At 35.5% G+C, this 12,602-nt stretch overlaps 1 protein-coding gene across 2 annotated transcripts in view; it reads right to left on the minus strand.

Annotated features, from left to right (window-relative positions):
* PLA2G4A (phospholipase A2 group IVA) overlaps positions 1-12,602 on the minus strand; it is an 88,923-nt gene that overhangs the window by 35,900 nt on the left and 40,421 nt on the right. Inside the window, exons 3-5 of one of the 2 annotated variants that reach the window (XM_026669286.2) lie at positions 8,064-8,145; positions 2,685-2,833; positions 1,182-1,295 (exon numbers count right to left, since the gene is read on the minus strand). In XM_026669286.2, coding sequence (XP_026525071.1) covers positions 1,182-1,295; positions 2,685-2,833; positions 8,064-8,145 — 345 coding nt within the window. Of the gene's footprint in view, positions 1-1,181; positions 1,296-2,684; positions 2,834-5,492; positions 5,530-8,063; positions 8,146-12,602 lie in introns of those variants that run through there. The other variant, XM_087960837.1, reaches the window with a different exon arrangement.

A 12,602-nucleotide genomic window follows, 5' to 3' on the forward strand; every position in this document is an offset into this window, starting at 1 on the left:
GGTATGAAAAAAAATTAAGAATAAACATAAATATATTTCATTGGTCTCAATACATTATCAATATTTGAATACTATCTCATATTCCCACACCATTTGGGCCACAAAGACACAAACTGCAGAATAATTTCATGTTGAAGAAAGGAGAAGAGAGTAGGAGGGGAGGGGAGGAAGAGGGGCTAGGGGGAAGGGAAGTATTACATCTTATATTCTCTGGAAGACATGGAAAAAAAAATAATAGATTTTCCTAAAAGAAGGAATAATATACAATTATCAGTAAAAAAATGTAATGGAATTACACTTCAGTTTCTCAGCATTTATCATCTTATAACCAATGTAATAAGATATATTTTTTTTGCAAAAAAAAACCTAGGATGCAGATAATAAATAATACTGCCATATTGTGTAAGTAACCACAATTTTATCTGGGAAGTGGTTTTGAAATGCATTATTGATAGGGTTAGGGTTAGAAAAAACTGAAAGTAACACATTGCATCCATATAAAAAAAGGAAATTAAAATCTAGACTAATTGCAAAATATAAAGACCAGAGAATAGAAAAACTTGACAGGTATGTTTTCAAATCAAGTTCATTTTTCAAAGTATGACTATTATCCAAACTTGAACAAATACCAAATTCAGCAATCCAGAAAAATCTAGATGCTGTTCAATCAATATATGAACATGGCTCAGGTCTTGACCCTACAAATGAAGGATTAAACAATCTGGGATAGCGAAATGAAAGTACATCTCAACGTGGCTTATGGCTTCTCATGGATGGCTCTTCACAGCTGCAGCTATCAACATGTGTGTTGTGTATGCAGCTGTGCAAATTGGACTACAAAATAATATGTCATTTTAAGACACTGCCTACAGGAGTGGCTTCAGCCAGGTAAATCTCGAATTAAAAAATACTAAGATTAGCACCCCTAGAAATGCTTCAAAGAGTAAAATAAAAGATGTGGTTTGACTCACGTCCTCAACACCTGAAATAATAATTTTGTAATCTTTGTAATTTCAACAGATCGCATCATTTTCAGTACCAGAAATGTTCAAGAGAACTAAAGGACATAATTTCTGTCCAATGATTAGATTCTAGATTTCAGATCCTCTACTTATAACCTTGGAAAGTTACCATTTTGAGATCAACAACAGTGAAACTGATGTGTTAATTTTGGAACTTACTTTATTAATGATGATTGGAACTTGTTTCTTCTCCCCAATTTTCAAAGATGAAATGGGAAAAGTTGCTGTACCAATAGTCTCATCCATCACATAATTTGCATCCATAAGAGTAATCTGAAAAAATATACACACTTAAATTGAACCTTCTCATATCCTAGACAAATGTAAAAAGGACTTTTTAAAAATGAAGGAAACGTGCATGGTACACAAAATTTTAAGTTAATTTTCAACATACATTGTATTGATTAAAGATCTACAAACATATTTTATTACCACTTCACTTACCTCACTTGAAGTCAACAAAGCAATATTGGTTAAATATTTTTTTTTTAATTGGAAGATCTGTAAACTTTTACCAGATATGGCAAAACAATTATACCGAGGGATCGCACACATGGCTTTGGAAAATAATATTTGTATTTTTACACATTATTAGTACTAAAATTATGTTAGGACAGCAACCAGTTCTTCAGGATGAATGGACACAATTGTATACCCATTAATCATAAATTAGATTGGCCAAACTGATATTTACTCCTGATGATCATATAATGCTGTAATATTTTGTAAAAATACAAACCTCTCATTTTGTATGCTAAATGTAGGAGATAACTGTTTATTCTGTTCAGAAAGCAAACAAAATGTCACATTCTGTGGCAAAATTATTTCTGATGAGCCCAAGATTTTGCCTCTTTTAAATACTCTATTCCCTGCTGATCTGCCCTTTATCCTTTGTCAAAGGGGCTCATTTACTTAGAAAGGGAGAAATAAGCACTATTAGAAAGCCCATTTCAAGCTAGACTGACATTCCGAAGATGTAGACCAGCTGCAATAAAGCATGTATTTTTAAAATGAGAAATTCATATTAGAACTTTCTCAATTCTGGTCTCTATTATATTCTAGACGGCCTATATATTTTATATGTATAAATCTCCATCTCTCTCTCTCTCTCTCTCTCCCTGTGCATGTGTGGCTGTTGTGTTAATTTTAGCTCTGTGATTCCTACTGTTTCTTATAATATTTTACTTGTACTTTATCAAGAGAGATGGGCTCAGACTACTAAATCCCCAAATCTCAACTTGTCATCTAATACTCATCATTTTGGTCAGTTTTATTTTACAATGGTAGAAAAGGTGTGGGGGGTCGAGTGTGTGTGTGAGAGAGAGATTATTGATAGTTGAGAAAGAGAGAAAGATTATTGATAGATGAGAGAGAGAGAGACAGGCAGGCATTCAGGCAGAAAAAGAAGAGACTAATGTGACTAGATACTCATTCATGCCATGTAGAAGAACAAATATCATCCCTTAGATTGTTTCATTAAGTAACTTTCATTTATAATAGAAAGTTATAAAGCAATATCTAAACATATCACCTCTGTTAGCAAGGGTATTTAATACACACAGTTGCTAAATTAGTCTGCCTCTTTTGACACAGCATTTAATATTTTTAATATAGTATCCACATCACATGAGTCCTTTTCCCTACAGATATCTGTACCCGTACCTCCAGAATATTTTCCTGATTGGGATCCAAAATTATCTCAAAAGTTTCATTCCACTCAGGATTCACATTGTTGTTGATATGGTTTGTTCTCTTCCTGCTGTCTGGTGCTGTGGGAATAAAGAGCTCCACATAGGGGTCAGGAGTGTCTACTGTAATAAAATAAGAATGCAGGTATCAGCAGTAGCTTCTCTGAAAACCTGTAGGTCAGCCATAATGTCATATTCCCTAAACCTATTTTTACATGCTGTTTAATAACTGATTTCTAAAGAGATACTATAAAAGTACTAAGTAAACATTTTATATGATATCTATTTAAAACTATATACCATATAAACAATATAACAGGTATACTCCTCTTGCAATAACATACAGTGGTCGTCAAGTTTGGTACAAACATTATCCATCTGATTAGCTTTGCTCAGTAAGAAGAAAACGACTAAACACACGAAAGTGAACTTGTCAGTAAAGAGGTCCAAAAAAGCATTATCCATATTAAGCAAAGAATTATCCAGAGAAAAAGGTAAAAGTAAAGGAAACCCAGTGAATTTTATTCCACTAGTTATTGATGATGGTGCTCATTTCCATTGCAATGCCATTGACCCAGCACTGTCTGAAGACAGTTCCAGTCATGTGGCCATCATAGAGCACTGTTACCCTCCCACCAAAGTGGTACCTATTTATGTACTCGCATTTGCTTGCTTTTGAACTGCTAGATTAGCAGCAACTGGAGTGAGGATGGGAGTTCATCCCATCCTGTGGCACTTGGGTCTCAAACCTGAGCTGTCAGCTTTCCAGCTAACAAGGCCAGTGTCTTAATTGCTGTGCCCTCACATCACCCTCATGTAAAGAGAAAGAGTATAGGTATTCATGCATATATCAGCAGTCAAAGTTTGGCTAAATTAATGGTCAAGAGCAAGCATGCTAATTATAGTCCTATGCTGACTGAAGTATTTATCTGACACTGTGAAACAATGACTTATCCCTTCTGCAGGCAAATATATGCATCTGCTCTCAACTTAGAACTGTCAGTTGGTCATCAGGTGGGAAAGTCCAACACAGGACTTTACATAGCCACTTTGAATACCTGTATATGAAACCAGTCTCAGCAATGTTAGTCAGTGTATGGACATCCTATGTCTGAATAACAAACTTGCTTGTTTTATAGTTAAGCCTTTTTACTACCCACATAAACAGCATTCGTCATGTCTAAATAAATAAAAACTAATCCCGGGCATAGAAAATTGTGTATCAAAGAAAAGACATTTTCATCTCAAGTCCCATGGTATCCTCTGGATCAAAAGATTCACTCCCTGAAAACTTTGCAGTAAGAGCTATCTCAAAGAACATTCATATTTTGCTCTCATCTCTGCTTGCAAGAAAAACATTTGAGCAATTACGGTGTAAAGGGCTCCAATTTTTTTCCCCTGAGTGTTTCCTGAGTATTTAGCACAGGTAACGCTCAACTGGGAAAAGATTGTGCTGGATGGATTTTGAAGTAGCAGCAGGTGAGCATAATGCATTGGAAAGCAGGTTGTAATAAGATGCTACGATCATGGCACAGATTCTGATATAGCAGAATAAAGTCTTTTTATTAGCTTTCTGTCTCATACAAGGTTTCTTAACTTCCAGAATGAAAATTTAACAAGAGTGACCAGCAATATATGTCATCAAAACTCAAAAGTACATTCTTTTCCTAATAGGCACATGTATTGTTGAATACATTTTAAATTATATTTATTGTGGAGATTTTATAAAGCAGACATTCTGTTTTGTTCTGTTTTGTTCTGTTTTGTTTTTCTCTTCTATGAGGGCACCTCCTTATAAATGCTGATGCTTGCTGATGCCTCTTTGCTCAAAGTTTGAACAGTAGAGCATATTCATGTTTTTTTAGATGAGTACATAATAAAATTGGATCTTATCTTTATTTGGCTGATTCAGTTGCACTATCATAAACCCATTCTGCTTTTAAATCAGATACCTTTCTACATTTTATTATACACATAATAATGAAAAAGTATTCCTATAATAAAAAATATATTGGAATAAAGACTGCAACTAAACATAGTTAAAGATATAATTGCAATCAAATTCTGATCTCTAGTTAATTTTGCAACCTTAGCCCTTAAGAAAATGCGATGTAATCAGCTTCAGCAAGCTGTATGAAGATTGATGGCTTGTTGACTGGTTGAATGGAAAATATGTGTTTTAACAGACTGTTTCAGAATCCAGTTTCCAGACCCAGTACAAACAACACTTCTTTTACTAACATTCTAACACTCAAAATTTGTTAGGTCTGAACTAAATGCATTTTTGAAAATGAAAAAGGGATTAATAGAATGTTCTAATTAAGCTCCTAAGCAATCTTCTCATTTAATTACTAGCTGCAAGGGGACAATTTGTTAATAAAAGAACTAAACAATGCTCAGTTCTGTTATTAATAAGTAGTAGAGGAACTCTACTTTGGGCTTAATGAAAGTGAAATAATAAGAGGGGAAAAAACAAAGAAATATTCTGGGTGATGAAATGTGTTTAGTTGAATGAATTTTTTTGCAGACAACGTTTAGAAAACAAAAAAAGAAATCAGGAGATTTCTTTTTTATTATTTTATTATTTATTATTTATTTATTAGATTTTAATCCTACCCTTATTATTTAATAGGTAACTGAAGATTGTTAGTTCCCTATTTTAGGTAACCGAAGGTTGTGAGTTACCTATTTTACCCACAACAACAACCCTGTGTGGTGGGTTGAGAGAGTGACCCAAAGTTACCCAGCTAGATTTCATGCCTAAGGCAGGGCTACAACTTACAGTCTTCTGTTTCTATGCCAGGATCTTAACCATTATACCAAACTGAAGGGGAAAAAAGAAAAGAAAAGGCAGCCGTTTAGATAACTTGTTCTAAAATCAGAAACGTAAATCAAATGATAAAACAGGATCAGTCCAAAACTTTATCGATGTTCACAGAGAAATGTTTTTAACCATAACTCAACTGAATATTTTCTTATAAACAATTGCAACGTAGATTGCACTGCTATTATATTATTTCTTATGTTAATGCAGTTCCTCAAAAGGAAGCCAGAGATATGGGAAACACTGAAAAACAACATGAAGTCCCTCAAATGATACTTAACTGCCCCTGCTTATATGAAGTTATATTGTAGTTTTCTTGGCAACAATAAAGACATGTGTTTTGACCTCTGGATCAGGGGTATCAAACTGGATTTCTTCGAGGACCAGATCAGCATTGTAGCTTTCCTTCACGGGCTGGGGGGGGGGGGGGATGGGACAGATGCTTCCTGCAGCACTCTGCCAGCCAAAAAGGGTACCTTCGCACCCCATTTTGGCTAGCAAAGTACTGCAGGAGTCCATCTGGATTGAAAACAAGGTGCAGAGGGCCTCACACATCTGCCCACACCCCATTTTGGCTGGCAGAGTGCTGCAAGAGGCCATCCAGGCTCCAAAATTGGGCACAGAGGCATACACAGCGCCCAACGCCCCATTTTGTTTGCCAGAGGGACTGTGGGCCGGTCCTTTGCTATTTCCAGGCTGGCCCCATGGGCCAGATTTAAGCCCCTCAGGGGGGCGGATCTAGCCCGTGGGCTTTGAGTTTGACACCCTTGCTCTTGATGCTGAATCGGGAGCTTAGATCATCTTCAATGGCATTTGGATTTTGTCCATCTTCAGTTATATGAAAACTGTTTTTATATTCTAGCTTTCCCTGTTATGATTCTTATTTGGTGAATGGTGTTTTGATTTTGTCCCTCTGAAGTTGCATTATTTGACACTATTATTTATAAATAATTTTTAAGGATTTTTGATAGCATTTTTGCAAATGTATTTATATTATTGTAATTGGGGGTTTAGTGGAACTGATTTTTATTGGCAGGTGTCACAAACTGGATGTAACCAGGTCTGGAATGTGATTTTCATCTTAGAATTCCAAATCTCTCACTGACTGTAATCTGACATAAAGAAATGGCTAAAACATTTCTCATAATGTAATAGAATTGGAAACAATTAGAAGAAGCTAATCATTTCTTAATGGGAGGTTTACTGTAAATTTCAGAAAAAGTAGTGCATAGAGTTCTAAACATTTTTCATTTTCATTTTAAAAAAAAACTGGTAACCAAAACATTCATATTATGACTTCTTTGGAATCTAGTTTGCCATATAGCAAATTAGGAAATTCTGGATTTTGGTCTAGCTATTCATGAATAAAAAATGTAGTATCACTGATATCTTACTACATCTCTAAATGATTGTGCCACAGCACAAGAATTTCTGGTCGGATGATCATCTTAAGAAGACTGAAGATTCCAGCTGTAACTGTTCAGGTGCAGATAGATAGAACTCATTGGTCAGCAACCAAGTAGGTTGACCTTCGTTTTTCCCCCATTGAAATTATATGAAAAGGATTTACGTGCACACAGGATGACATCACAACAGGCTTCTAGCACCACCTTTCTCCTTAATAATCAACTGAACATGCAATACATTGCATGGTCACATGACTATTTTAAGAGGAAAGATGGAGGTGGTGATGATGATACCTTTGCACAATGCTTACAAACTCTTTTTTACGAAGGGAAATTAGAGCCCAGCGGAGGCATCAACCAAAAGTGACTTTCCTCTCCCTCTGCTTCAAAAAAGTTATCAGAATCCATCCATTGCCCATTCCATATCACTGTATTTTATGGTTTATGAACACTTGAATTCAAAATGAAGTGGTCTTTCATAAAAACACTACTTGTAATATTCCTGTTTCTAAGAGACAAAACCAGTAAAAAAAAAAGTTCTAAATTATAGAATAATCTTCTCTGAAAACCCCATAGGGGAGATTCCAAATAAAACATTTCAGGGTCATTAAAGGTCAGAGCTGTCAGTGACAAAATTACCCTCTCCATATTTCCTTCAACCTCTACCTAGACCAGGGGTGTCCAACCTTGGCAACTTTAAGACTTGTGGACTTCAACTCCCAGAGTTCCTCAGCCAGCAAAGCTGGCTGAGGAACTCTGGGATTTGAAGTCCACAAGTCTTAAAATTGCCAAGGTTGGACACCCCTGACCTAGACTTTTCCTTATCTGGAAAGCCTGGAAGAAAAAAAATGTTATCAGTTCTGCAAAGGCCTTGTAAGTTTGTAGCCCTAAGAATCTCCACCAATAAAGCTCTGAAATGATTCAATTTGATATAAGATCTGCATTGGATTTATTTATTTAATATAACACACATGAGTTACAATTTCAAGTCTCTGAAGCAGCAAAAATTAATTTGAAAATCAGTCATACCTGAAGAATATATCTCTCTAAACTCATGTGGTAAGAACTGAAAAGAATGTAGTACAATACAGATAACACCAAATAACATTAAAGTGATACTTACGCATATCTCCAAAAGCCCCCTTGGTAACATTTTTAGCTTGCTTAACCGTCACAGTAAATTTGTGTGAATACTGATGTTCCACCTAAATGTCAAACAACAATTGATTAGGAAGCAGAAGAATTATACCCAATAGAAAAGTAACAGCTCTTCAATGGGTTTTCAGCTAACCTATGGTTCCCCTTTCCTCCACCCCAAAAAATTAAGTACACACCGGAACACACAGCATTGTGTATTATAAAGTTATTTTCTCTCCAGCTTTACTGAAAATTCAGATCAATAGGTTTCACAGCTGACTGCTACCACTCCTATTCATCTGTGGTTATTTTCTTCCTCTTTGTATTTGAGTTTGAGTTTCAACATATTAACTCTCCTCCCCTTCAAGCACAAGTACTGTTCAAATATATCATTAGTCAGCAAGAGGACTGTACAGAAGTTGACACCGATTTTACAAGACTCCTTTAGACTCTTTACATTTGCAGACGCATTCCTCCCATGGGAAAAATATAATTTTTGATTAAATTAAACTGATTAAATAGATTTGTTTATGATGCCTAAAGATCACAGAATGCAACTCACAAATATATAAAAAGACCTGTATTCAGGATTATATGGACTTACAGCAGTGATTTTCTAACGTTGCAGGTTTGGGTAACTTTTTCAACAATGTGTCCTGTGCCAAAAAAAAACCTTGTCCATCAATCAGTCCAAGCGTAGACATATTCTAAGATATTTGCCCTAATATCCTTTACTGTCTGCCAAGTTTCAAAAGTCTTTGCAAGCAATGTTTAGATTAAGAAGAAAGAATTGTCTATCTGTACCCCGACAGTTGGCTTTAGGGGAAGATGCAAAGGAAGAGTTTGTCTTTGACTCAATCTTGTGTGAATCCAAAGTGAAACTTGTGATTTCCATACAAAGCAAGAAAGCAATCTTCTCCATCTTATATCCCCCAAAATGTAACTCCTATTATTGCCTGCATAGCAAATATATTACAATATATCTGGGCTAGGGAGAGCAAAATATAGAAAAAAATATAGGAAGTGTGTTCTGCTTCAAGAGACATACAGCAATCTGTCAATGTTTGCAAACTGAGAAATGACCATATAGGCAACCTATTATTAACTTAACTAATTTCAATCATACAGTTACTTTTTATTATAGTTGCATTATATAGTTATATTAATGCTGATATTATTGCATTTATATACTCAAAATAGTTTTTATGTTATATTGATCTATTCCAAATAGCTTTTGCATCAACAAAGAAATAAAACCAAAAATCTAATAATCTGAACATTTGAAAATGTGTAATTCGATAATTAAAGAAACTTTTGTTTAATATTTTTGATGATGCTGAAAAGATTATCAAAATTGGTGCCAAGCAGCCTATTCTGGAAAGAACATTCCTTGAATGAGGTCAGAAAAATTTATTTCTTACAATCACTACTAGCAGGACCTTCACAAACACTGTCATGTTAATGTCCTGCTAGTGGTGGTGAGGGGCAAATTTTTCTGACCGACATTGCTATGAAAAGTCACATTTATTCCCCTTCTTGAATCCTGTAGAATTAAAAGGCTTGCACCAGCATTTTGAACTGTGGTTGGAAATGAACTGATATGACTTTCATGCAAAAATGTCAACTGTTGCAACAGCTAGTAAGACTGAGGATAAAAGGGTGTGCGGGTTGAGCTATATTAACAGCCCTGATCCTTCTGCCCTCCTCAGACCAGAATACTGTAGATGGAATCAAAGAGAATTTGGCAATTTTCTTCCTAAGAACAGCCATGAGCAAGATTAACATGGACAAGAACAAAGAAACAAAAATTATCTTGGATTTTGTTTGGATTTTGTTGAGTGAAAGGACCAAATCCAAGCAATAAAAAAACATCATGTAAGATCTTGCTATCTTGGTTAATGATAGCAATCAGAGCAGATCCTAACAATGCAATTGCTTAAGGGACTGCTGGTAGATTCAGAAGAAATGTAAAGGCAAACATTATTCGATTGCTCAGGGGAAAACAGCCACTATCTCTCAAACTATATTGCAGTTATCTGCTCAGCAGCCTGATTCCACCATGAATCCATGAGCTTTATCTACTTGTATAATGAAACATATATTAATATGCAAAAAAAGAGAGAAAAATCTGGTCCTCTTTGGAGAATTATAAGCTGTTCTAAATTATGTCCAATTGCTGCTTCAATTTCATGTACAATCTCTATGCGGGAGATAGGTGGTTAAGAAGGAAGGAAGGAAGGAAGGAAGGAAGGAAGGAAGGAAGGAAGGAAGGAAGGAAGGAAGGAAGGAAGGAAGGAAGGAAGGAAGGAGCATGTGTGAATGCAGAAAAAAGATTTTGGCGGGAAAATATTCAAAGAGGTTTGGTGGGAAAAGTCCTATCATGATTTTAAAACAAATCATAGAATGGCAGATTATTTTTACATAAAGCTAATTTTTGGATGAAAATGATCAATTGCATAGTAGCAAATTTGCATAAAGTGGGGAAAACCCATATTGTTATATTTCCAACTTGAACCCTTTATCCAGGAGATGGCAGTCAAAGCTTATGTCAAAGCATTCTTGAACAATATGATGATTATTTTATTCATCACAACTTGTAATATTCGACTTCCATTCCTTTTGCCCCATTAAGTCAAACCTCAAAAAAAAAAAAAAAAGTGGGGGAGAGAAAAAACCCTTATTGCATCAACAGTAATACTGAATTGTTTTTTGGGAATTGTTAGTTGTCTCAGAAGGATATGACTACCATAAGAATCAAACCCACATTACAAATAAAAAAAATACTGAAAAAGTTAAGGATATTTTTAGAAGAACATTATGATGAAGGATTTGGTGGCCTTCTTGCTTAGTGAGCATATTTTGCCAACAATTTCCAAACCATATGGATACAACTCAAGCTTAATTTTTTGTTTGACTAGTTACAGGATTATGAGCTTTATGTAGAAAACCCGTGCATTTGAGAGGATGTGATAAGTTTTACAGTAACTGTTGAGTGGTTTCCCTAATGTATGAAGTTAAGTAGCCAAAACACGTAGCTAATTCCTAGATATTGAAAACAAATACTATTACATTAAAAATGATTCATCCAGTTTACCCAGTAGGTGTTTCACTTGCTGCCACAGATTAAAGAACTAAAGAAACTAATATCTTCAAGGTGAAGTTATTAAATGTGTATTTTTTAACAAAAAAAAGTTTGTTTTTTCAGAGATTACTCAGAAAGCCCCACTGATATGAACTGCTGAAAGGAGCTACCAATACAAGATAATTTGTGGTGATTAACTCCTGATTTTACAACTCCTTATCATTTTAATCTGGTGATCATCATTCCCATTAAATAATATTATGACCAAGTCTGCTATCAGAGGACAGCAAACAAAACCCATCAGTTCTTAGTGCATGTATTTCTACCTGGGCTGTGTTTACAACTAGTCGTCACTTACCAACTGCTTTTTTTAATGACAAAATTCAAGATTACAACAGTATAAAAAAACCAAATCCTTGCAAACCGTTACAGCATCCCATGGTCACATGATTGCCACTTTGGTGCTTCGCAAGTGGTATGCATGTCACAATGTCCCACTGTCTTACAGTCACTATTTCTGAGCTTTACAACCAGCTTCTGACAAACAGAGTTAAGGGGGAACTCAAAAGTAAAACTGCACATATCAATGACAACGATTTGCCTAACAACCAAATTGGAAGTGAGCTGGTCATAAGCCAGGCACGGTTACATGATTTTCCAAATAGTGATTGTGGTGCTTAGCAACAATTGCCAGCCCCAATTGTGGTCACTAAGCAAAATCTATATGTATTCCAAAATACACCCCAAACGAAATTATGTATTAAAAAATAAAATAAATGAAATAAACCAAGAATGAACAAGTAGAGCATCAACTTTCAAGAGATACACATAATTGTGCAAAACTGAGTAAAACATAAATGGATAAACAAGTGAGGCAAAATTGACCACAATGAAATATTAACATTGTCCAGTAAGATAGGGAACCTAATAACCCTTCAGCTATAGAAACTGAAGTCCAATTCTGGAAGGGATTTTCCCAGTTACTTCTTTCTTGCACGTACACAAAGGAATTTCTTGTAGGTATATATTGACGTTTTCATATGCTTAATGCTTTGGTGTTCCTTATTTTATAAGAACGACATGCTTTTTGTTGTATTTCAGCAACTTAAAAGTAATGGGCGTTGGTAGAAGTTACCGTGAACGCCCTTTCTATCTATGCTGCGAGAGAGCCCAGGATGGGTTGACTCCTTCCTATGACGTCATTTAGCTGAGTCTGCACTAAGATATAAAAGCCAGCCCCCGGGAGAGACCCCAGCTTTAGCGAAGATACTTGACAGACTGAAAGGTGTCTCTGAAAGCCCAAAATAAATACAGAAATATGTCTTACCCTCTCCGGACGAATCAAGGGAGGGGCTGGGCTCTCTCGCAGCATAGATAGAAAGGGCGTTCATGGTAACTTCTACCAAAGCCCATTCTCCTCCATGCTCCATCAAGAGACCAGGA

Source organism: Notechis scutatus, chromosome 3 (genome assembly GCF_049901735.1).
Source record: "Notechis scutatus isolate UNSWTSFEM ecotype Mainland chromosome 3, rNotScu1.2, whole genome shotgun sequence".
Taxonomy (NCBI): Eukaryota; Metazoa; Chordata; class Lepidosauria; order Squamata; family Elapidae; genus Notechis; species Notechis scutatus.